The 24,069-nt window shown below is 42.6% G+C and overlaps 1 protein-coding gene across 1 annotated transcript in view; it reads right to left on the reverse strand.

Annotated features, from left to right (window-relative positions):
• The window catches only part of LOC311121072 (uncharacterized protein), a gene marked incomplete at its 5' end in the record, with an annotated part of 289,117 nt that overhangs the window by 38,881 nt on the left and 226,167 nt on the right, over nucleotides 1-24,069 (reverse strand). Inside the window, 25 exon segments of the mRNA XM_084157921.1 lie at nucleotides 891-932; nucleotides 1,551-1,604; nucleotides 1,731-1,853; nucleotides 2,413-2,520; nucleotides 3,905-3,940; nucleotides 4,035-4,169; nucleotides 4,322-4,366; nucleotides 5,466-5,519; nucleotides 9,011-9,046; nucleotides 9,191-9,235; nucleotides 9,450-9,611; nucleotides 12,224-12,259; nucleotides 12,421-12,543; nucleotides 12,752-12,787; nucleotides 12,899-12,943; nucleotides 13,558-13,596; nucleotides 13,971-14,075; nucleotides 14,271-14,315; nucleotides 15,117-15,179; nucleotides 15,312-15,350; nucleotides 15,730-15,774; nucleotides 16,412-16,444; nucleotides 17,115-17,171; nucleotides 17,814-17,849; nucleotides 23,728-23,760. Of these exon segments, the coding sequence (XP_084014047.1) occupies nucleotides 891-932; nucleotides 1,551-1,604; nucleotides 1,731-1,853; nucleotides 2,413-2,520; nucleotides 3,905-3,940; nucleotides 4,035-4,169; nucleotides 4,322-4,366; nucleotides 5,466-5,519; nucleotides 9,011-9,046; nucleotides 9,191-9,235; nucleotides 9,450-9,611; nucleotides 12,224-12,259; nucleotides 12,421-12,543; nucleotides 12,752-12,787; nucleotides 12,899-12,943; nucleotides 13,558-13,596; nucleotides 13,971-14,075; nucleotides 14,271-14,315; nucleotides 15,117-15,179; nucleotides 15,312-15,350; nucleotides 15,730-15,774; nucleotides 16,412-16,444; nucleotides 17,115-17,171; nucleotides 17,814-17,849; nucleotides 23,728-23,760 (1,575 nt within the window).

The raw sequence follows: 24,069 nt of genomic DNA on the forward strand, positions 1-24,069 counted from the left end.
ATGTTGATCCAGAAGGAATGTTAACATGTTGATCCAGAAGGAATGTTAACATGTTGATCCAGAAGGAATGTTAGAATGTTGATCCAGAAGGAATTTTAGCATGCTGTTCCAGAAGGAATATTAGCATGTTGATCCAGAATGAATTCCAGGCTAAATTCCAGGATAGGAGAGAGAATAGACCAGGGTAATTCAGGGATAGATGATTTCCAGCTAAAAGATGGGAAAGTCTGATACCTCTACTAAACCAGGTGGGGAGGATTGTGTCTGAATTACTTTCCCACATAAATCCTGACATCTATTTTGAACAGTTGGATAGTGGGTACCCACTGGGCACAGACATCAGTTCAATGTCTAGTTTTCATTTACATTTGGTTGAGCTGTCAACTAATGTGAATTCAACATTTCCCCATGTCATTTAGGTTAAAAGTTGGGTGAAAAAAATATGATATTCCCTTATGTTGATGACTTTTAAAAAATCCAATCAGTTTTCCACTTTGATTCCATGTCATCACATTGAATTTTTTTGGTTGAAATGACGTGAAAACAACATTGATTCAACCAGTTTTTGCCCAGTGGGTATGTGGGTAATAGAAAATGTAAGTACGGGAAAGCATCTGAAAACTCCACCAAAACTTTTATTTTGAGGTGAACGATCTCTTCAATGTTTACCTAGTTCAAGTGTCAAACTCATTCCAAGGAGGGCCGGTGTCTGAGGGTTTTCGCTCCTCCCTTGTACTTGATTGATGAAATAAGGTCACTAATTAGTAAGGAACTCCCCTCACCTGGTTGTCTATGTCTTAATTGAAAGGAAAAACTAAAACCCCCAGACACTAGGCCCTCCATGGAATGAGATTGACACGCCTGACCTAGAAGATAAAACAAAATCTTACCTGAGGTCCTGGGATGCCCACTCCTTCAACTCCTGGGTCACCCTACCGGGGGCAGCACAGACACACACACTGAGTCAGCACAGACACACACACTGAGTCAGCACAGACACACACTGAGTCAGCACAGACACACACTGAGTCAGCACAGACACACACTGAGTCAGCACAGACACACACACTGAGTCAGCACAGACACACACACTGAGTCAGCACAGACACACACTCTGAGTCAGCACAGACACACACACTGAGTCAGCACAGACACACACACTGAGTCAGCACAGACACACACACTGAGTCAGCACAGACACACACACTGAGTCAGCACAGACACACACTCTGAGTCAGCACAGACACACACTGAGTCAGCACAGACAAACACTGAGTCAGCACAGACACACACTGAGTCAGCACAGACACACACACTGAGTCAGCACAGACACACGGAGTCAGCACAGACACACACTCTGAGTCAGCACAGACACACACACTGAGTCAGCACAGACACACACTGAGTCAGCACAGACACACACTGAGTCAGCACAGACACACACACTGAGTCAACACAGACACACACACTGAGTCAGCACAGACACACACACGATGAGTCAGCACAAGTGATCATACTGTATGTGTGCATGCCAAATGATCATACTGTACCTGGCTTCCTTTTGGTCCTACAGGCCCTTGGACACCGGGAAGACCGGGTTTGCCCTGGTAGATGGAGAGATAGAAAGACAAGATAGAGAAGAAAAAGAAAGAAGAAGGGATGACGTTTTAGCATATGTATGTGTAGAGTAAAACAGTACACCTCAAAGGCCAGACATGCTGCAGACTTACATGTTTCCCTGCTTTCCCCTCTCCTGGGGGTCCGGGGTCGCCCCTCTCGCCCTTGGCTCCCTGCACCCCTCCTACACCCACCTGCCCCCCAGAGACAGGCGCACAGCTCTCACACGCATCTCCCTGGTGATAGATACAACACAACAACAGTCAACAAGAGAGAGAATAGTCTGGGTTAGTTAGATAATTAGTTAGTTAGATAGATAGATAGATAGATAGATAGATAGATAGATAGATAGATAGATAGATAGATAGATAGATAGATAGATAGATAGATAGATAGATAGATAGATAGATAGATAGATAGATAGATAGATAGATAGATAGATAGATAGATAGATAGATAGATAGATAGATAGATAGATAGATAGATAGATAGTTAATTCGTTAATTAGATCGTTAGATAGTTAGTTAGTTCATCTGCTAGACAGGATGGTGAAGACTGAGTTTATTTAATAAACTTCCTTTTATAGCATCATCTTTAATACGCTTATGTGATCTTGGATTCAAAATGTATAGAGGCATAAAGATACGTTATAAGATACTTGGACAGATGAGGGAGATGTACGGATAAACAGCCAGACAGCCAGCCAGCCAGCCAGACAGCCAGCCAGACGGCCAACCAGCCAGACAGCCAGCCAGTCAGGCTGACTCATTGATTGGTTGGTTGGGTGTTCCATACCTTCTCTCCCTTCAGTCCAGTTAGTCCATCCCGACCAGGCTCTCCAGGCAGGCCCTGGGTTCCATGGGTTCCGGCCAATCCTTGGTCTCCCTGCTCACCCTGGTCTCCCTAGCAACAGAGACACATGCATTGTAATCAATAACATGGATCTGGTCTGAGACTCATCCTTGAAGATTCATAAATAAAGATAATATAACTATAGTCCAGAAATCATTTAAGCCACGTCTATGAATGAAGACTAATTATCAATAGGCTTAATCTGGGTTTGTGATACCAGATTCATGCATTGTATTGTAACTGCCAGTCTTGCTACAGATTCATGATTACTTTAGGTGGTCTGACTGATTCCTCAGTTCTCCTACAATTACTTAAGGTGAACTGAATTTCCAGTGCACTTCCCAGCTTATTGGGCCTACGGTTATTTAAGTTGGACCAAGCCCTCTGGGTACCTAAAGTTCATTTAAGGTGGACTCATTTATGGATGGACCGGAGGCTTTTCTAGATTTTCCTAATGACATTGCCTGGTTTAAGGTGGTCTGAGGACCCCAGAGACATGAGTTAATCTAATGTACCGTAATTTTCGGACTATAAGCCGCGCCTTTTTTCCCATTTTTCGACCCTGCGGCTTATATAACGCTGCGGCTAATCTATGGATTTTTACAGCTAACGGCCACTAGAAGACCTACTAAATCTATGGATTTTACAGGTTACAGTCCACCAACTTTAACTCTATGGGCTCTATGACCGGTCCGCGCCCCCCACCTTTAAGCGGCGGGCTCCAGCAGGAAAAGCTGTAGGCCGGAAAAGAGTGAAACAGGTAGCGCGCAAAAGTAAAAGTGGAACCGAGAGTGGTACGAGAGACAGAACGAGAGCAAGACAGACAGACATTACGAGAGCGAGACAGTTAGTCTCTTTCCCGACAATCTCCTCTGTGCACGAACCCTTACATATGGTAATTAAACATTAAAACACCTGCGGCTTATAGTCCAGTGCGGCTTATATATGTACACATCATTCAATATCATTCAATTTAGCTGCTGCGGCTTATACTCCGGTGCGCCTTATAGTGCGGAAAATACGGTAGTCTGATTTCTCTGCAGTCGTTTTAGGGCTACCTGCTCATTTAAGGAGGACTTAAGTACCTGGAGATATTAGATGATTCAAGGCGGTCTGGTCTGCCTGTTCCCTGGCGCAATAGGCTATATTCAAAATAGACTCATTTCCCTGGGTTATTCAATGGCTTATTTAAGGTAGACTGATTTTTCTGTGGACATTAGGTTAACTAAGGTACTGAGTTCCCAAGGGACACAATTTAAGTCAATGTGATTGGATTTCTCTGCAGGCAACAAGGTTATTTATGGTGGACTGAATTCCCCAGAGGCTTTGTCACATACCCTGGCACTAGCTGAGAATGAATACATTACTGTCCCTTCGCATCTTTTAATTCTATTCAGAGACTTTTACAAAGAAAACTCTGTCATGAAGAACTTACCTTCTCTCCCCTTAGACCATCAAGACCTGGTACACCCTGTGCAAAGAGACAGGAAAAGACAGAGAGTGAGAGTGATACACAACTATAAGAGTATGCACACACACACACACTCCAGGTAGAGGGGTCTCACCTGTTTGCCGTCGGTGCCCACTCCTGTAGGCCCAGCAGGCCCTGGAGGGCCAGGTTCACCCGCTAGCACCTTGACGAAGGACGTCCCACTTCCCACCTCAGAGGGAGAAGACTGGCACACGCCACATGACGCACCCTGGAGTAGAGGGGAGAAACACTGTCTTAGGACTGTTGGCTAAATACACACACACACACACACACACACACACACACACACACACACAAACGTAGACATAGACATACTTTCATGTGTAAAGATGTACGCACACAAACTAACACACACTTCACCTTCTCTCCTTTAGGGCCTTCCAGACCAGGAATCCCTGGATCTCCCTGTCAAAAGAATCATAAGAATCACATTACATGAATACCATAACATAACACAACACATCATACCAAAACACAACATAACACAACACATCATACCAAAACACAACATAACACAACACATCATACCAAAACACAACATAACACAACACATCATACCATAACACAACATAACACAACACATCATACCAAAACACAACATAACACAACACATCATACCAAAACACAACCATAACACAACACATCATACCAAAACACAACATAACACAACACATCATACCAAAACACAACATAACACAACACATCATACCAAAACACAACATAACACAACACATCATACCAAAACACAACATAACGCAACACATCATACCAAAACACAACATAACACAACACATCATACCAAAACACAACATAACACAACACATCATACCAAAACACAACATAACACAACACATCATACCAAAACACAACATAACACAACACATCATACCATAACACAACATAACACAACACATCATACCAAAACACAACATAACATAACATATCATACCAAAACACAACATAACACAACACATCATACCAAAACACAACAATAACATAACATATCATACCAAAACACAACATAACACAACACATCATACCAAAACACAACATAACACAACACATCAAACCAAAACACAACATAACATAACATAACATATCATACCAAAACACAACACATCATACCAAAACACAACATAACATAACATAACATATCATACCAAAACACAACATAACGCAACACATCATACCAAAACACAACATAACACAACACAGCATACCAAAACACAACATAACACAACACATCATACCAAAACATAACATAACACAACACATCATACCAAAACACAACACAGCATACCATAACACAACACATCATACCAAAACACAACATAACATAACATATCATACCAAAACACAACATAACACAACATATCATACCAAAACACAACATAACACAACACATCATACCAAAACATAACACAACATATCATAACAAAACACCACATAACATGATGACATAACCCAGTATTAGAAGTAGTGTATGTTAGCTCCACCCTCTCACCTTAATCCCCTTCAGTCCATCCTTGCCACTAGGTCCTCTGGGTCCAGCTTTGCCCTAACAGATACATATAGTGCCTTCAGAAAGTATTCACACCCCTTGACTTTTCCACATTTTCTTGTGTTACAGCCTAAATTTAAAATGGTTTAAATTGAGATTTTGTGTCACTGGCCTATACACAATAACCCATAATGTCAAAGTGGAATTATTATAATTGTTTATTTTTTATAAATGAATAAAAAATGAAAAGCTGACATGTCTTGAGTCATTAAGTACTCAACCCCTTTGTTATGGCAAGCCTAAATAAGTTCAGGAGTAAAAATGTGCTTCACAAGTCACATAATAAGTTGCATGGACTCTGTGTGCAATAATAGTGTTTAACATGATTTTTGAATGACTACCTCATCTCTGTACCCCACACATACAATTATCTGTAAGGTCCCTCAGACGAGCAGTGAATTTCAAACACAGATTCAAAGACCAGCGATGTTTTGCAATGCCTCACAAAAAAGGGCACCTATTGGTAGAAAAAAAGCAGACATTGAATATCCCTTTGAGAATGGTGAAGATATTAATTACACTTTGGATGGTGTATCAATACACCCAGGCACCACAAAAATACAGGCGTCCTTCCTAATTCAGTTGCCGGATAGGAAGGAAACCTTTCAGGGGTTTATACAAAAATATTGCTATTTTTAAAACAAGCCATAGAAAGTTGGTTGCAATTTCAGTTTAATCCACCAGAAAATACAGAACAAATATTACAACAAATATTATGGTTAAACTAAAATATACTAATTGATAAAAAAAACTAAATATATATTTTTTAATGTTTAAAAAAGGTATCATCTTTGTAAATTATATCAAAAATAGGACTGGTGGAGTTATGTCACAAATGCAGCTAGCAAAAATATATGGAAATGTCTGCTCTACTCAAAATTACAACAAACTAATTGCAGCATTACCGCAAAAATGGAAGATGCAATTGGAAGGGGGAGAAAGTAAGGACCTTGTCTCTCGGCCCTGCATCAAAGACCATAATTGGCTAAAGAAAATTGTGATGAACAAAAAAATATACCCGTTTTATTTAAGGACCCAAAAATGGACAGCTGTGCCATATACACTACCGGTCAAAAGTTTTAGAACACCTTCTCATTCAAGGGTTTTTCTTTATTTGTACATTGTAAAATAATAGTGAAGACTTCAAAACTATGAAATAACACATATGGAATCATGTAGTAACCAAAAAAGTGTTAAATAAATCAAAATATATGATATATTTGAGATTCTTCAAATAGCCACCCTTTGCCTTGATGACAGCTTTGCACACTCTTGGCATTCTCTCAACCAGCTTCACCTGGAATGCTTTTCCAACAGTCTTGAAATAGTTCCCACATATGCTGAGCACTTGTTGGCTGCTTTTCCTTCACTCTGCGGCCCGATTGTGGAGGCCAGGTCATTTGATGCAGCACTCCATCACTCTCCTTCTTGGTCAAATAGCCCTTACACCGCCTGGATGTGTGTTGGGTAATTGTCCTGTTGAAAAACAAATGATAGTCCCACTAAGCGCAAACCAGATGGGATGGCGTATCGCTGCAGAATGCTGTGGTAGCCATGCTGATTTAGTGTGCCTTGAATTCTAAATAAATCACAGTGTCACCAGCAAAGCACCCCCACACCATCACACCTCCTTCTCCATGCTTTACGGTGGGAAATACACATGCGGACATCATCCGTTCACCCACACCGCGTCTCACAAAGACACGGCGGTTGGAACCAAAAATCTCCAATTTGGACTCCAGCCCAAAGGACACATTTCTACCGGTCTAATGTCCATTGCTCGTGTTTCTTGGCCCAAGCAAGTCTCTTCTATTTATTGGTGTCCTTTAGTATTGGTTTCTTTGCAGCAATTCGACCATGAAGTCCTGATTCACACATTTTTCCTCTGAACAGTTGATGTTGAGATGTGTCTGTTACTTGAACTCTGTGAAGCATTTATTTGGACTGCAATTTCTGAGGCTGGTAACTCTAATGAACTTATCCTCTGCAGCAGAGGTAAATCTGGGTCTTCCATTCCTGTGGCGGTCCTCATGAGAGCCAGTTTCATCATAGCGCTTGATGGTTTTTGCGACTGCACTTTAAGAAACTTTCAAAGTTCTTGAAATGTTCAGTATTGACTGACTTTCATGTCTTAAAGTAATGATGGACTGTCGTTTCTCTTTGCTTATTTGAGCTGTTCTTGCCATAATATGGACTTGGTCTTTTACCAAATAGGGCTATCTTCTGTATACCCCCCGTACCTTGTCACAACACAACTGATTGGCTCAAACACATTAAGAAAGAAAGAAATTCCACAAATTAACTTTTAAGAAGGCACACCTGTTAATTGAAATGCATTCCAGGTGACTACCTCATGATGCTAGCTGAGAGAATGCCAAGAGTGTGCAAAGCTGTCATCAAAGCAAAGGGTGGCTATTTGAAGAATCTTAAATATAAAATATATTTTGATTTGTTTAACACTTTTTTGGTTACTACATGATTCCATATGTGTTATTTCATAGTTTTGATGTCTTCACTACTATTCTACAATGTAGAAAATAGTAAAAATAAATAAAAACCCTTGAATGAGTAGGTGTTCTAAAACTTCTGACCGGTAGTGTAGATTGCAAAATAGTTGGGAAGAGAACTGATACACAAAACAATGCTGGATTCAAAACGTTTTCCATTTAAATGATTATACAAAATTCTTGCAACCAAATAGAATGTTATGTATCCCAGCTCTGCAGATTTTGCTGCGAAGAGAAAGAATCATTAGATCATTTGTTTTGGTAGTGTCCATATGTAGCTTGTTTTTGGTCGCAGATTCAGGAATGGCTGAAGAATTGCAACATTTACCTGGAGCTAACTCTGCAAATAGCACTGCTGGGTGATTTAAAAAGCCATAGACAATCGATCAATAATATAATAATACTTTTAGCAAAAAATGTTATCTTTAATTTACAATATCTTTGAGAATAGAAAGGTTCCAAACTTTTGTGAAACATCACAGCACCGTTGAAAAATATATGGCAAATAGAAATCAAAACTGAATGGTGTTCAGAGATAGATGGGAGGGGTTGAGTGGAGCTGAAAGATGGGACTAAAAACAAACAAAAGATAACTATTGTAAAATATATTGTTTCCGTAAAATGTATATACTGTTGTATGTTTAAGCTGGAAGTAGAAGCCTAAGTGTTGTTGTCATTTTGTTGTCCAGTTAGAGAGGGTAGGGTTACGGGAAAATAATAAAGGAAAATATATAACAAAATAAATGTATAATTTATATATATATATATTTACCCACAAAATATGGGTGATTGGAAATGATGCAGACAATTACAGTGATGGAAGCCACAATCTGTCTGCAATATTAAAGCTGACCTACCCCCTAAAAAAAGGTATTTAAAAAAATACATTTTATCATAACAGGTGACAACTATGGACATAAAGAATGTAGAAAGAAGTATGTCATAAAGAGTCTCTTAACATATGCATAAGATCACTCTCACCGTTCTACCGTCAGCTCCTTTGCCACCAGCGTTACCCTGGAAACAAGAGAAACTGTAATGTCAACAGAACTGGCTTTTGAACTAAATGTTCAGTCTTTTATCTTATGTATAAAATGTATTTTTGGTACTACATTACCTCAAACATCCTGTGCCCTATTGAGTTCCCTACTCAGCACTAACCTTCTCTCCTCTCAGCCCTGCCAGGCCACTGACTCCAGGTTCCCCCTGAACAAGAGTTAACACAAATCACTTCCAGGTTAGAAACAGAAACAACACAGAAGGCACGTACGTATGCACGTATGCACGTATGCACGTATGCACGCACGCACGCACGCACGCACACACGCACGCACACACACACACACACACACACACACACACACACACACACACACACACACACACACACACATTCCCTTCCAATAAAACACACACCAACCTGTTCTCCCTTCTGTCCCAGCCCTGGTTTTCCTCTCTCTCCTTTGAGTTTCAGGGTTTGTTCCATGGCAACAAGGTTGGCAGCAGGTATTTCACTCAGGGTGGGGCACACAGCACACACATCGCCCTTTTCCCCTTTGACACCATCCGACCCCGCCTCTCCCTACCAAGCATACAGACACATATATCACAGGGAGACAGGTTAATGATAACACCCACTAATAGGCATGTTTCCTTTGAGGTATAGCGTCTAATGTGGTGTCCCTAACAGATTAGTTATTCAACTATATCTAATGTGGTGTCCCTAACAGATCTTTTATTCAACTATATCTAATGTGGTTTCCCTAACAGATCAGTTAGTCAGCTATATCTAATGTGGTGTCCCTAACAGATCAGTTTGTCAACTGTATCTAATGTGGTGTCCAAACAGATCAGCTAGTCATGAAGGGATATAGCCGAATAGTATGATCAGCTAGTATGTCATCCTTGTAGAATGTTAGCTCTGTAGAATATGACCATGTATAGTCTTGTATATAATCTACATCCGTTTGTGCCTTAATGTCCTGTACATTAATGTCTTGGATGTCCCATACATGCAATTCCCTTGGAAGTACGCCAGGCGATCCTATGGAACCAAAGAGGACCTGTACACTGTAGTATGTTATCATGTGTTAAACAAATATTAAGTTTGCACGTCGTGGCTGTAGTACACCATGTTCTACAGCACTTATTCTTAAGCTAAGTGAACAATCACTATTTTGGGATATAAGCACACTTTATATGAACTTGGATGTTAGCTGTTAGAATGTCCCCCCTTCTTAAGGCAAGAAACAGATGGTCAATGTATACATTGTAGACATTGGAGCCTAATGTGATTTATGTTTGTCTTCATGCACCAGCCCACAGGATGAAGAAGGGAGAGCCTTCTCCATGAATACTGTGTTCAGCCAAAGACTTGTTGAATTGAATGCTTGTAATGCTCTTTTCCACGACCGGTCGGTATTAAACAAGCTGAACTTGGTTCAAAGTCTTTGTCATTTTTGTTCTCAATCTTCAATACCATCCTTTTATTCATTTCCGACTGTCAGCTATATCTAATGTGGTGTCCCTAACAGATCAGTTATTCAACTATATCTAATGTGCTGTCCCTAACAGATCAGTTATTCAACTATATCTAATGTGCTGTCCCTAACAGATCAGTTATTCAACTATATCTAATGTGCTGTCCCTAACATTTACATTTACGTCATTTAGCAGACGCTCTTATCCAGAGCGACTTACTTTACTTTTACTTACAAATTGGACACATCAGTTATTCAGCTATATCAAACGTTGTGTACCTAACAGAGCAGTTATTCAACTATATCTAATGTGGTGTCCCTAACAGATCAGTTATTCAACTATATCTAACGTGGTGTCCCTAACAGATCAGTTATTGAACTATATCTAATGTGGTGTCCCTAACAGATCAGTTATTCAACTATATCTAATGTGGTGTCCCTAACATATCAGTTATTCAAGTATATCTAATGTGGTGTCCCTAACATATCAGTTAGTCAACTATATCTAATGTGGTGTCCCTAACAGATCAGTTAGTCAACTATATATAATGTGGTGTCCCTAACAGATCAGTTAGTCAACTATATCTAATGTGGTGTCCCTAACAGATCAGTTTTTCAACTATATCTAATGTGGTGTCCCTAACAGATCAGGTATTCAACTATATCTAACGTGGTGTCCCTAACAGATCAGTTATTCAACTATATCTAATGTGGTGTCCCTAACAGATCAGTTATTCAACTATATCTAATGTGGTGTCCCTAACAGATCAGTTATTCAACTATATCTAATGTGGTGTCCCTAACAGATCAGTTAGTCAACTATATCTAATGTGGTGTCCCTAACAGATCAGTTATTCAACTATATCTAATGTGGTGTCCCTAACATATCAGTTAGTCAACTATATATAATGTGGTGTCCCTAACAGATCAGTTAGTCAACTATATCTAATGTGGTGACCCTAACAGATCAGTTATTCAACTATATCTAATGTGGTGTCCCTAACAGATCAGTTAGTCAACTATATATAATGTGGTGTCCCTAACAGATCAGTTAGTCAACTATATCTAATGTGGTGTCCCTAACATATCAGTTATTCAACTATATCTAATGTGGTGTCCCTAACAAATCAGTTAGTCAGCTATATCTAATGTGGTGCCCCTAACAGATCAGTTAGTCAACTATATCTAATGTGGTGTCCCTAACAGATCCATTAGTAAACTATATCTAATGTGGTGTCCTTAACAGATCAGTTAGACAACTATATCTAATGTGGTGTCCCTAACAGATCAGTTAGTCAACTATATCTAATGTGGTGTCACTAACAGATCAGTTAGTCAACTATATCTAATGTGGTGTCCCTAACAGATCAGTTATTCTAATGCGGTGTCTCTAACAGATCAGTTATTCTAATGTGGTATCCCTAACAGATCGGTTAGTCTAATGTGGTTTCTCTAACAGATCAGTTTGTGTTTGCCTATATATATTTATAGTTGTGTGCTTTGGTATGCTGGTGTGTATGTATATGTATGTATGGTGTGTGTGTGTGTGTGTGTGTGTGTGTGTGTGTGTGTGTGTGTGTGTGTGTGTGTGTGTGTGTGTGTGTGTGTGTGTGTGTGTGTGTTTGTACACAAGTGAGTTAGTGACTGTATGTAACCCATTCCCACAGCACATGAATTAAACATGAGATATAAATTAACAGGTGGAACTCTGTACCTTGTCTCCTGCCTTCCCATCTGCTCCTTGAAGACCCTGATGATTAGAAAAGAGGAGAGGAGATATAGGGAGGAGAGAAGAGGAGAGGAAGAGAAGATGAGATTCTAAACATTCCTAGCTGTAAGTGAACATTATTTTCTCATGCAAACCAAATTCCTTGATGGCTATATGAACATTAGGGGTGCTGCATATCTCACCGGGAGGCCAGGGTCTCCTATCCCAGGGACACCAGGCTCTCCTTTGGGCCCCGTCTTCCCCTGGAGGGCCACAGTGTTGCCCAGGTCTGCAGACAGGACGGGACACATCTCACACGGGTCACCCTGAGAGGGACAAAACCAAAGAGACACACAATGTCAACACACACCTCACAGGATTGGCACTGATAGACAGAGCGATGGACAACGTCAACACATACCTCACAGGGTTGGCCCTGATACACACAGAGATGGACAAACACATTCACAATCCATGCAGTATATCTCCTAACCCTAACCCTAACATACAAACCAGGACTGAGGGTTAACTCACCTTATCTCCTTTACCACCACCAGAACCCCTAGGACCCTGAAAACACAACAGCAATACATTTTAGTAGAGCATGATAGTGAGGATGAGATTTCAAATTACACACTGACTAGAATACAAAACTGTGGTCTGAACGCATCCTGTACTCACAGGATCTCCTGGTTCTCCATCTTTCCCTGGTGTCCCAGAATCCCCCTGGACAGAAGAGAGGAACAGGACACAGTAACCATAACAACTGTTGTAACATTCCAGAAATGTACAGAAGTCTTGTTGTGGGATGTTTTCTTATCAAACAATATAATCTGTATACAGTACTTCAATGTTCAAACTGCGGCTTTGGATTTTTCTGTTATTTTACCCCCTTTTTCGATCTCATCGCTGCAACTCCCCAATGGGCTCGGGAGGCGAAGTTCGAGTCATGTGTCCTCTGAAACATGACCCGCCAAACCGCGCTTCTTAACACCCACCCGCTTAACCCGGAAGCCAGCCGCACCAATGTGTCGGAGGAAACACTGTTCAACTGACGACCGAGGTCAGCCTGCAGGTGCCCAGCCCGCCACAAGGAGGCGCTAGAGCGCGATGAGACAAGTAAAGCCCCCCCGGCCAAACCCTCCCCGGACGACACTGGGCCAATTGTGCGCCGCCCTATGGGACTCCCGATCACGGCCGGTTGTGATACAGCCCGGGATCGAACCCGGGTCTGTTGTGATGCCTCTAGCACCGCTGTGTCACTCGAGAGGCCCCGGCCTTGGAAGTTTTTAAGCAGAGTTTTAATTGGATTTGAATTAATTTTCAGATATATTTTTTACCTTTTCTCCCTTCGATCCAGGAGGTCCTCCAGGAGTGCCCTAGCAACAAAACAAAACACACCTCTATTAAAAAAGAGTGCTGAGCAACTAGCCCTCTCTCTAACTGTCTCTCACTTCCTCTGTCTACCAGAGCCAAACAAGAACAGACGCAAACGGCGTCTCCTCGAAGATGCTACTTGGCTCTAGTTAAGGTTAACACACACAGCATCTCCTCGAAGATGCTTCTTGGCTTCAGTCAAGGGTAACAAAAGTCTATATTAAGCCTCTCTTTGCTTGCGAAACCCAGCCCCAACTTGCCCAGTGCATAAAGCATCTGACAACTGGAGGATGAAGAGTTATCATAACAGGACTCTGACTTCAAACCTGAGGATGGAAAAGATAGAACAGAATTCCAGAGCAGAGACACTACTCACTGGCAGGCCTGGCAGGCCTGGTTTTCCAATTCCTGGCAATCCTGGAAGTCCGGGTTTTCCCGGTTCTCCTGCTAGTCCCTCAGGCCCCACCTTTCCAGAGGTACCCTGGGAAAAAAAGCTCCTAGAGGTTAAAGTTCAAATAGATGCCAAAACAGAAAATGGCAGTTCGATTTTGAGGGCCACTAAAAGCATGTGTTTACATTAAATGCACATGGAAATGTACAGTGTACATACAATGGAAGTACACATTGTTAAATACTACTACATTTAAAAAGACTAGCTACTCTGTTTAAAGAGTACCTTCTGTCCCTTGGGTCCCACCACACAGATGGATCCAGCCCGACCCTGCAGAGAGAGACACAGACCATCACTTAGCTCTTCTTAAACAGTATGAAAACCTCTGCCTACAGGATATAGAAACCTGAGAGCACACACACATACACACTCACTCCCCCTCACTCACACTGAAATTCCTCTTTATCGTCACACTGTAAAACTTTCCATGCGTATCCATGTTAGGCTGAATGGGTGAGATGAAAGGGGTTAAGTCAGCCTGAATCAGCCAGATTGTGTGAGAGGAACACAGTCAATGAGGCAGAATTGATTCTGCTGGCTTTGTTGCTCCAGTCTAATCTAGCAGCCATTAGGAAGACAACACCCAGAGAGACGCCGGGCAGAGCAGAATAGATATCAGTACCAGTCTAGGCTTTAAAGAGTAATTCAGTATAATTCTACTAAACACCCTCTGTTAGCCTGATAGGTGTATGTGGGAGTGTGTGGGAGTGTTTGTGTGTGTGTGTGTGTGTGTGTGTGTGTGTGTGTGTGTGTGTGTGTGTGTGTGTGTGTGTGTGTGTGTGTGTGTGTGTGTGTGTGTGTGTGTGTGTGTGTTCAAGTGTGAGTGCGTGGGCGTCTGTTCCTGGCATTTATAAGACAGACACATGCTGTTTATTCTAGTGAAATAGGAAGTGTTGTTTACGGTTTGCTAACTACTCAGCATCAACATAATAGGAAACCCATTGTGGAATGCAGAAACAGGCTACATATTTGAATGATTTTTCTGCCATTTTCTAAGCGATGAAGGTGATGATGATGATGATGATGATGGTGATGATAGCGATGATGTCATAGAGATAAGCAGCCACTCACATCCTTTCCTGGGGTTCCAGATAGTCCCTGGAGACCAATATCTCCCTTCTGTCCTTTATCTCCCTAAGAGAGAGAAGGGGGATGGAGAAATAAATAAATAAGAAACAGTCATCATCAGACACTGTGATACGGACAGACAGACACACAGGCCAGCCAGCCAGACAGGACAGCCAGCCAGTTGTTTACCAGACGTACCTTGTGTCCGACAGCGTCTCCCCAGTTCGCGGGCAGCACCTGCAGAGAGAGAGAGAATGAGGACCAGAATGAGACCAGGAAGATTGATGAGCAGCAGTAATATTGAGACCTCACCTCTACTCTGCAGAAGCAATGGAGCATACTAAATAACACATCGACCACACACACACACACACACACACACACACACACACACACACACACACACACACACACACACACACACACACACACACACACACACAAACACACACACACACACACACACACACACACACACACACACACACACACAAACTAACAAACACAGGCCTAAAAACTCTGCAAATGAATACTCTGTCTTAATGTACTCAAATCTAAACTACACTGAACTGAAGACCCCCAACACAATAGCTGCACTCCAGGAAGAGATACTCACCGACTCGCCTTTCTCCCCCTTCTGTCCCATGCGTCCCTGTTTGCACTGAGAAACAGACAAATGAGACACACGCACACACACACGCACACACACACACACATACATACACACGCACACACACGCACGCACACACACACACACACACACACAAATGATTTATACTCCAGTAATCTTCTAATTCCTAGATGTTGAAAGGGGAGGTAAGTTCAAGTCTACAGGCCAATTAGTTAATTTTGTGATTCAGACTTCTGTTGTAGTGCATTAGCATTCTAAATACAGAGCTGCTACAGAGCTAATGGCAGAGTAGTGGGGGCACACACACTCAGACAGATAGACAGACAGACAGGAAGAGCAATGCTTGGGATGCTTGGGTGTGCAACTCATGCTAAAATTCTAAAATAAGCCAAATCATTATACTTAATAATATAGTGTTCAACCCAGAGTTCCAACCATGTATCTCAGGTTGGTGAACCCACAAGTTGTGATTGTTCCTGCATGGCTGCATATGCTAAATCAAAGAATGGGTCTGTTTCAGTGTAAGTGCAGTATTTTGAAGAGCTGGTTATTCGACCTATTTGCTTCTGTGATGAGTAACCTGAAGAGTTGTGTTGGCTCCCCGAGCTATAGTTTAGGCTTTAGCTCAGAGGGCTAATGCAGTCTTTTACATGGACAAGACACTTACTGTACCAGATCCAGATTCACTGCAGTCTGAACCCTAGGAGAGAGAGAGAGAGAGAGAGAGAGAGAGAGAGAGAGAGAGAGAGAGAGAGAGAGAGAGAGAGAGAGAGAGAGAGAGTGAGTGAGTGAAAGAAAGAAAGAAAGAGAGAGAAAGAAAGAAAGAAAGAAAGAAAGAAAGAAAGAAAGAAAGAAAGAAAGAAAGAAAGAAAGAAAGAAAGAAAGAAAGAAAGAAAGAAAGAGGGGGAGCAAGACAAAGTCTGGTGATAAGTTTGCTGAACTCAGTATGTATGGCACTAAATCACAAAATCAATGCAGATAGAAATTAATATTTTGAAAGTGAAGCTAAAATAATTAGAATTTTGCTAATGAGACAGTGATTTCAAAATTTATGAAACTCTCAGTGTGTGATGATAATGCTGATAAGATTCAGTGTGTGTATGTATATGTGTGTATTTGGGGGGTTGGGTGATCAGTGAGCATGTGTGTGTGTGTGTGTACGTGTATGTGTGTGCGTGTGTGTGTCTCAGCGTGTCTGGATGACACAGGTGATGATGTCACACATTCCACCACAATTAGTCTGAGTACACACTCCTACGGATACATCCTCACTGCTGCTCCACGTGTGTGTGTGTTCAGTATTTCCATATGGATGTGTGGGTACATGTTTGTGTGTGTATTTGCAGTATGTGTGTGTGTTCCTATCTCACCTGATCTCCCTTCTCTCCCTTCATTCCGTGCTGTCCAGTGTGTCCACCTGATGCCACCTGAAACAAACAAACAAACCAAACATGAACACAGCTATCATACTAGAAGTCCATTATTGCCTGGATATTACTCCACTTGAAATGGTCTCAGAATTAGCCAGAGGGAAACTACAGGGCACTTTTACATTTCTGCTTCTTTATACCTCAACAGCATTGGCTACATATTGTTTTGGATTGAAATTCATTTCACAGGTATTTTACTTTTTATTTCAAATTACTTTTCTGGTTGCTTGAGGACAATCTACTGTTTCACATTGCAATAAGTATTATTTTCCATGTGAAGGACATTTTATTGCAGTTTTAGAAGGGGGTGTGATGGGGATATGTCTGTTCTTTTCGGTCCTCTGTTTCAAGTCTTTGTTCATGGGAATACCAGTGCGACATGAGTAGGGCCCTGTGTTTTGGTTAATCATGTCACATGACCTGGACTTTAACCTTTATTTGTAGCCTTTTCCAGAAATGAGAATTATGCCAAAAATCTAAGCAATTGACTGAGGATGGTGCTGGGCCATCTGACATAAAACACAAATGGGAAAGTTTGATGAAAAAGCTTTAAATAAAGGTTCAAATCCAGGTCATGTGACATGATTAACCAAGACACAGGACCCTAGACATGAGAGCTTCCATCTTTCGTTTACTTACGTTTAGGTCATCATTGAGAAGAACACAGCCAGCACACTAGAAAGACAGGGGGAATGGAGAAAGAGAGAAAGAGAGAGAGAGAGAGAGAGAGAGAGAGAGAGAGAGAGAGAGAGAGAGAGAGAGAGAGAGAGAGAGAGAGAGAGAGAGAGAGAGATCACATTAGTTCATGGTGAGATATCCTCTAATGCATCTAAGCAGAGAGAACTAGGCCAGCTCCTTAGATGATTGAGTGTTGCAACGAAAAATGGCCAAATTGATTTTGTAATGTACTGTGTCAATAAAGCCAAGGGACTTAAAAAACGTCTGAGTCAGGTTGTCTCTTTAGATGAAGTTGCTTTTGATAGCATGCCGTGTTGAGCACTGAGAAAGAATAGGCTAAAAGCAGCAGAGGCCAAATTCAATGCAAAAAGTCAAGCAAACGTAAAATGGAGAGTCAGCTCCCAACCTCAGGTAGTCACAGATCATATATAGATTTTCGATTGGATGTAGTATTGTTTATTAGGCCGAGGAGAGACATGCCATGTGGTGGAATCTAATCAGGAAGACAGTAGGCCGTATGAATCAATCAAAGGGTATAGGAAGTATGAACCAATCAGAGCACATAGTACCAATTTGGGACCGTTGTAGTCAAACCAAGTCAAGCACATCCACATCTAGTTTAATGGCTAGGGTGCAGTTTCTCTAATGACCAGAGAGTGGTACTGTTACACCATTTAAATATTATCTGAAGAGATGTAGACAGGTGTTTGGGGAGGGGGCCTCCAACATTTCACACACACTCTCACACACTCGCTCACATGTAGTTAGAAATAATTAAACATAGGCTATACATACACACACACGCACACACACCACACACACACCTCCCTCTCGGGAGACAGAGATCCATCGACAGGGCTGTAGTGGAACAGGTTGAGAGCTTCAAGTTCCAACCAACTATCATGGTCCAAACACACTAAGACAGTCGTGAAGAGGGCATGACAAAGCCTATTCCCCCTCAGGAGACTGAAAAGATTTGGCATGGGTCCTCAGATCCTCAAAAAGTTATACAGCTGCATCATCGAGAGCATCCTGACTGGTTGCATCACCGCATGGTATGGCAACTGATCGGCCTCCGACCGCAAGGCACTACAGAGGGTAGTGCGTACGGCCCAGTACATCACTGGGGCCAAGCTTCCTGCCATCCAGGACCTCTATACCAGGCGGTGTGAGAGGAAGGCCCTAAAAACTGTCAAAGACTCCAGCCACCCTAGTCATAGACATTTCTCTCTGCTACCGCACGGCAAACGGTACCGGAGCGCCCAGTCTAGGTCCAAAAGGCTTCTTAACAGCTTCTACCCCCAAGCCATAAGACTCCTGAACAGCTAGCTAATCATGGCTACCCAGACTATTTGCATTGCCCCCCCACCCCACCCCACCCCCACCCCCTCTTTTATACTGCGGCTACTCTTTTTATTATCTATGCATAGTCACTTTAACTCTACCCACATGTACATATTACCTCAATTACCTTGACTAACCGGTGCCCCCGCACATTGACTCTGTACCGGTACCCCCTGTATATAGCCTCCCTACTGTTATTTTACTGCTGCTCTTTAATTATTTGTAATTTTAATTTGTTTGATATCTATTTTTTTCTTAACACTTTTTTTTATTTTCTTAAAAATGCATTGTTGGTTAAGGGCTCATCAGTAAGCATTTCACTGTAAGGTCTACACCTGTTGTATTCGGCGCATGTGGCAAATAACATTTGATTTGATTTGATTTGACCAATAGATACTGTAAAATCCCTGGAGATCACTGGAGAGTGCAGGCCAGCTGTAGCTCCTCACGGGCGGACACACACACACACACACACTGCAGTTTGGTGTGTATGTAATAGATAGCAAAAGTGACGTTTTTTCTAACGGAAGTAAGGTAATTAAAACAGCATCTACCACCCGGCGTGTCAGCCCAGCCGGCTCTCCTCACACCACACTAGGCAGTTAATATATATTGATTTTGTGTGACTGGGAGCTAAAGGAAAGAAGAAAGGAGGGAGAGAAGAGGAGAGAGAAGGTTCTTCTACAGTGTGTTGGAACTGCAACTCCATCAATGGTTGGCACCCGCGGTGCCTACTGCCTAGTCACTGTTTCCTAACCATCATATCTTTCTCTCTTTCTCTCTCTCTCTCTCTCTCTCTTTCTCTCTCTCTCCCTCTCTCCCTGGGCTATCGCTACGAACAGATATGTGTCACACCTTGATCCATCAGTGGGGAGGGGGTGTTTGTTCTGTGGGGAGGAGGAGACAGTGCAGCATCTGTTTTTTTCATGTTCCAGGCTGGTAGGGTTGTTTTCTGTCCTGGGTGGGTGGTGTACAGGCCTAGGGTAGGAGCTGAGTCTGGGCCTATATGTTGAACGGCCTAGGTATATCGTAGCCAACTGGCGAAGGGACTGCCTAGTACCTGTTGAGGCAGGCAATAACAGCAATGTGGAAGACCAGGAAACATGCTATGCAGGGGGCGGGGTGTACAGCCCCCAGAGCTGTGCTACTGGGGCTGGTGAGGGAGCATGTATATTGGGGGGCTAGTGAACCGTCTGGGGGATTTTGTAGGGGTGTGGGGCGTCGGGGGTCCTATGTACAGTGGAAGAGGAGGGATGCTTGGTTCTAACTTTCTAGGTCTATTAAAATGAAGTAAGTTTGTGCTTTTAATGATGTAACTAGTGGGCCAATATCTTTTTTTTTTTACTCAAATCTCTCTCTCTCTCTCTCTCTCTCTCTCTCTCTCTCTCTCTCTCTCTCTCTCTCTCTCTCTAAAAGCCAAGACAAGCCAAACCAAGTCTTTGATGCTAACGGTGGTAGTTATTTGATTATATGGATATATATTGGTTATTAGCTATCTGTAGGGACAAGTTTGGTTGTTCCCCATTTGTGTTTTGGGAAGACTTTGGTAAGGTCCCAAGTCAACCTATCCAGTGTGGTTTGCACTATGTAGATGAATCATCATGGTAACCCTCCTACCAAGCTAATAATAATGGTATGTATCTCTATTGCCTTGACACCATTATCAAACTACCTCAACCCATTAGCATGACATGCACACAAACACAAACACCCACGCACGCAGACTTGTATGAACTCAAGTACTTTCTTACTTTGCTTAAGGTAGTCCATCGTATCCCATGATGACTTCCACTACTTCTTGTGGGTTCGCTGAGGACTGTATAATCCAATGTGGGATGCACACTGTCTGCCACAGACAGAGCACACAAAGGCCTGTCACGTTGAGGCCAGCACAGGCATGGTCACATGTCTTCTCTGTCGCTTCGTCCAGTCCTATTTTCCTCGGTCCAACTGCACTCCTTGATGGCAGAGGCCACGCCAGGTGGAACGGTACACAGCAACAGTCTCGAGGGAGGCAGGGTTCTTTAGTGATGTCTTCAGTTGGTCCTTTAGCCACTTTTTCTGCGATCCTCTGGCAATGGATGGCATGGCAGAGCCATCTAAGCTTGTGGTGTGTGATGGATGCCTCAATGTTCCTGCAGTTGGTTCTCTGTAGTATCTCTGAGTGCGGAACACGGTCCTGCCAGGTCACTTTCAAAATGCGTTGAAGGCATTTTATGTGAAAGGACTCCAGTTGTTTTAAGTGTCGGCTGTAGACTGCCCATGTTTCACATCCATAAAGGAGTGTAGATACACACACTGCCTGGAAGACTGCAACTTTGTTGTGGAGGTGCAGGTTGCTGTTGTAAAATACCCTCTTCCTTAGCCGAGGATGAGGCCTGTTTGACTCGATTCTGGATATCCTTTTTCGATGTTGCAGTCTCCCGAGAGGATGCTTCCAAGATATTTAAAGTGTTGTACAATGGCCAGTGAGGAGTCTGAGATGGATAATTCAGAGGTTTCAGGCAGAGGATCAGATGAATATTGACATACTGTAGGACATCTGTTTTTGGGATGTTAACAGACAGCCCCATTCTGCTGTGTGCTCTCACAGCTGCCGCTGTGGTCAAGTACGCATTCAGATTTGAGCTTTGTGGCAGCTTGGAGCCTCCTAAAGTTGAAGAAGTTCCCGTCCAAACTGAAGTCCAGGGTCACACCACTCTCTGTTTCCATGTCCTTGTGCAGGAGTGTTGTGACACACAGGAGAAAGACATTGAATAGGACCAGCACAAGCACACACCCTTGCCTCACACTAGTACCAACTCCAAAGGGTTCAGACTCCTGACTGCCAATTGTTACTCAGGCCATCATCCCTTCATGGAAACTCATGCAAGATGTTCACAAATTTCCCAGGGCAGCCATACAGTAGTAGGACCTTCCAAATGAGTTCACGGTGTACTGTGTCAAAGGCTTTGGAGAGGTCCACAAACGCCATGAACAGGTCTTGTTTCTGTACACAGCACTTTTCCTGCAGTTGGTGTGCACTGAAGATCATGTCCACCGTGCTTCTGTTCTTTCTGAAGCTGCACTGGGACTCCGGTAGCATGTCTTCAGTGATGGTGTCGATGAGTCTGCAGAGCATGAACTTCGCCAAGACTTTTGCCAGCAACTGCAAGGAGGGATATGCCTCTGCAGTTGCCACAGATGGATTTGTCCCCCTTATTTTTGTATATGGTAACAATGTTTGCATCCCTCCATTGATGGGAGCTGCTCTCTTGTCTCCATATCTCAGAGATGAACAGGCAAACTGCTCTGGTACAGAGATAGCCCCCCTGTTTTAGGATCTCAGCAGGGATGAAGTTAGGTCCAGGAGTTGTGTTATTCTTCAGTGACCTGATGGCGGTGCAGACCTCAGAAAAGGTGGGTGGGAGATCAAGGCTCTGGATGATGGGCAGGGTTGGGAGCTCCTCCAGGTCTGAGTAGTCAACTGGGTTTGGCTGGTTTAAGAGGGCTTCAAAGTGTTCACCTCACCTCTGGACTATCTTAGTTTGGTCCTGCACTTCTGAGGGGACAGAGAAAGCAACTTCTTAGGCCATGGGTGGTCTTCAGGGTATAATACAAGTTGTGCATGTCCGCACAAGATTGGATTTATTGTGCTTTGGAGCTCCACCACTCATGTTGTAGATGTCGTAGAGCACTCTGTGCCACCCTCTGCTGCTCTTGCCATTGCTTTTTGAGGGCCTCAAAAGTAGGGTTGTTGAGTGTGGATTTATGTACCTTGTGTTTGCTGTTAAGTAGGGTGGAGATGTACGTGGAGTTTTCGTCGAACCAGTCCTGATGTTTCCACACACACCTAGCACACATCCTACCTACTTTCCCCGACCCACACACGCACACACACGTGCGCACGCACGCAAGCACACACACACACTACTAACAGCGTGGGTTCATATCTGTGAAACTCTTCCAATAGAGAGAGATCATTCTGTCTCATTATATTCAGTGGTTGCATATCCTACATTACACTGTGCCATGGGAGATTAGTAAGATAATAGTAAGCACACCATGGAATGCAATAATGAAGTGTCTGGAGTTTTGTATGCAATTCATGAACAGAATTCTGCTATTGTTGGAGAATGACAAAATTAATAGGAAGCAGTACAGCAAATCCCCACAGAGCCGGGGTATACAGTATAATGAATGATGTGTATATCACTCCACTGTCAGTAGCAGAGCTGTGTCTGTGTGTATGTGTGTGTGTGTGTGTGTGTGTCACACCGTCTCATCTCCCGATGTTGCGCTCCTTCTCTCCCCGTTCTTGGAGTACAGCAAATGGTACAAGTAACTGACCTGGTATTTGGGTCACCAGCCCCTGTCCTAATCTGTATAAAAAAATACTCTGCTCTGATTGGCTCATGTTGCCTACATATTTTCTTCCTGATTGGACGCCAACTGACACGTGGCGAAAGTCTCTCCTCAGCTTTTTCAGTAATACAGGATAAAGTGTGTGTGTGTGTGTGTGAGAGAGAGAGCGGGAAAGTTTGAGACTTACTTTCTCTGCCAGGCCCTTGGACCCAAGGATCTCCTAGAGAAAAGAGAAAGAGAAAGTGAGGCAGAGAAGTTTCAGTGTTCTAATTTTAACACCAAAATGTACAATGCGAGGATGTTTTCAGGACTTAGAAGCAATAAGAGGACAGTTACAACTTTGTTGGACCTACTTCCAGTTGGTTATTATTATTATATATTTTTTTTTACAGCTCTTCGGTGTTTGCAAAGTTACCTTTTTGAAGAAGTAAAGGTAGTGATGTGATGCTCTTAAGACACCAACAGCTAAACATAATTCTATGGCATATTTTGCATGTATTGTACATGTGCACCACTGAAGCTAGCCACT

The sequence above is a fragment of the Coregonus lavaretus genome (genome assembly GCF_964263955.1).
Source record: "Coregonus lavaretus genome assembly, chromosome: 3".
Taxonomy (NCBI): Eukaryota; Metazoa; Chordata; class Actinopteri; order Salmoniformes; family Salmonidae; genus Coregonus; species Coregonus lavaretus.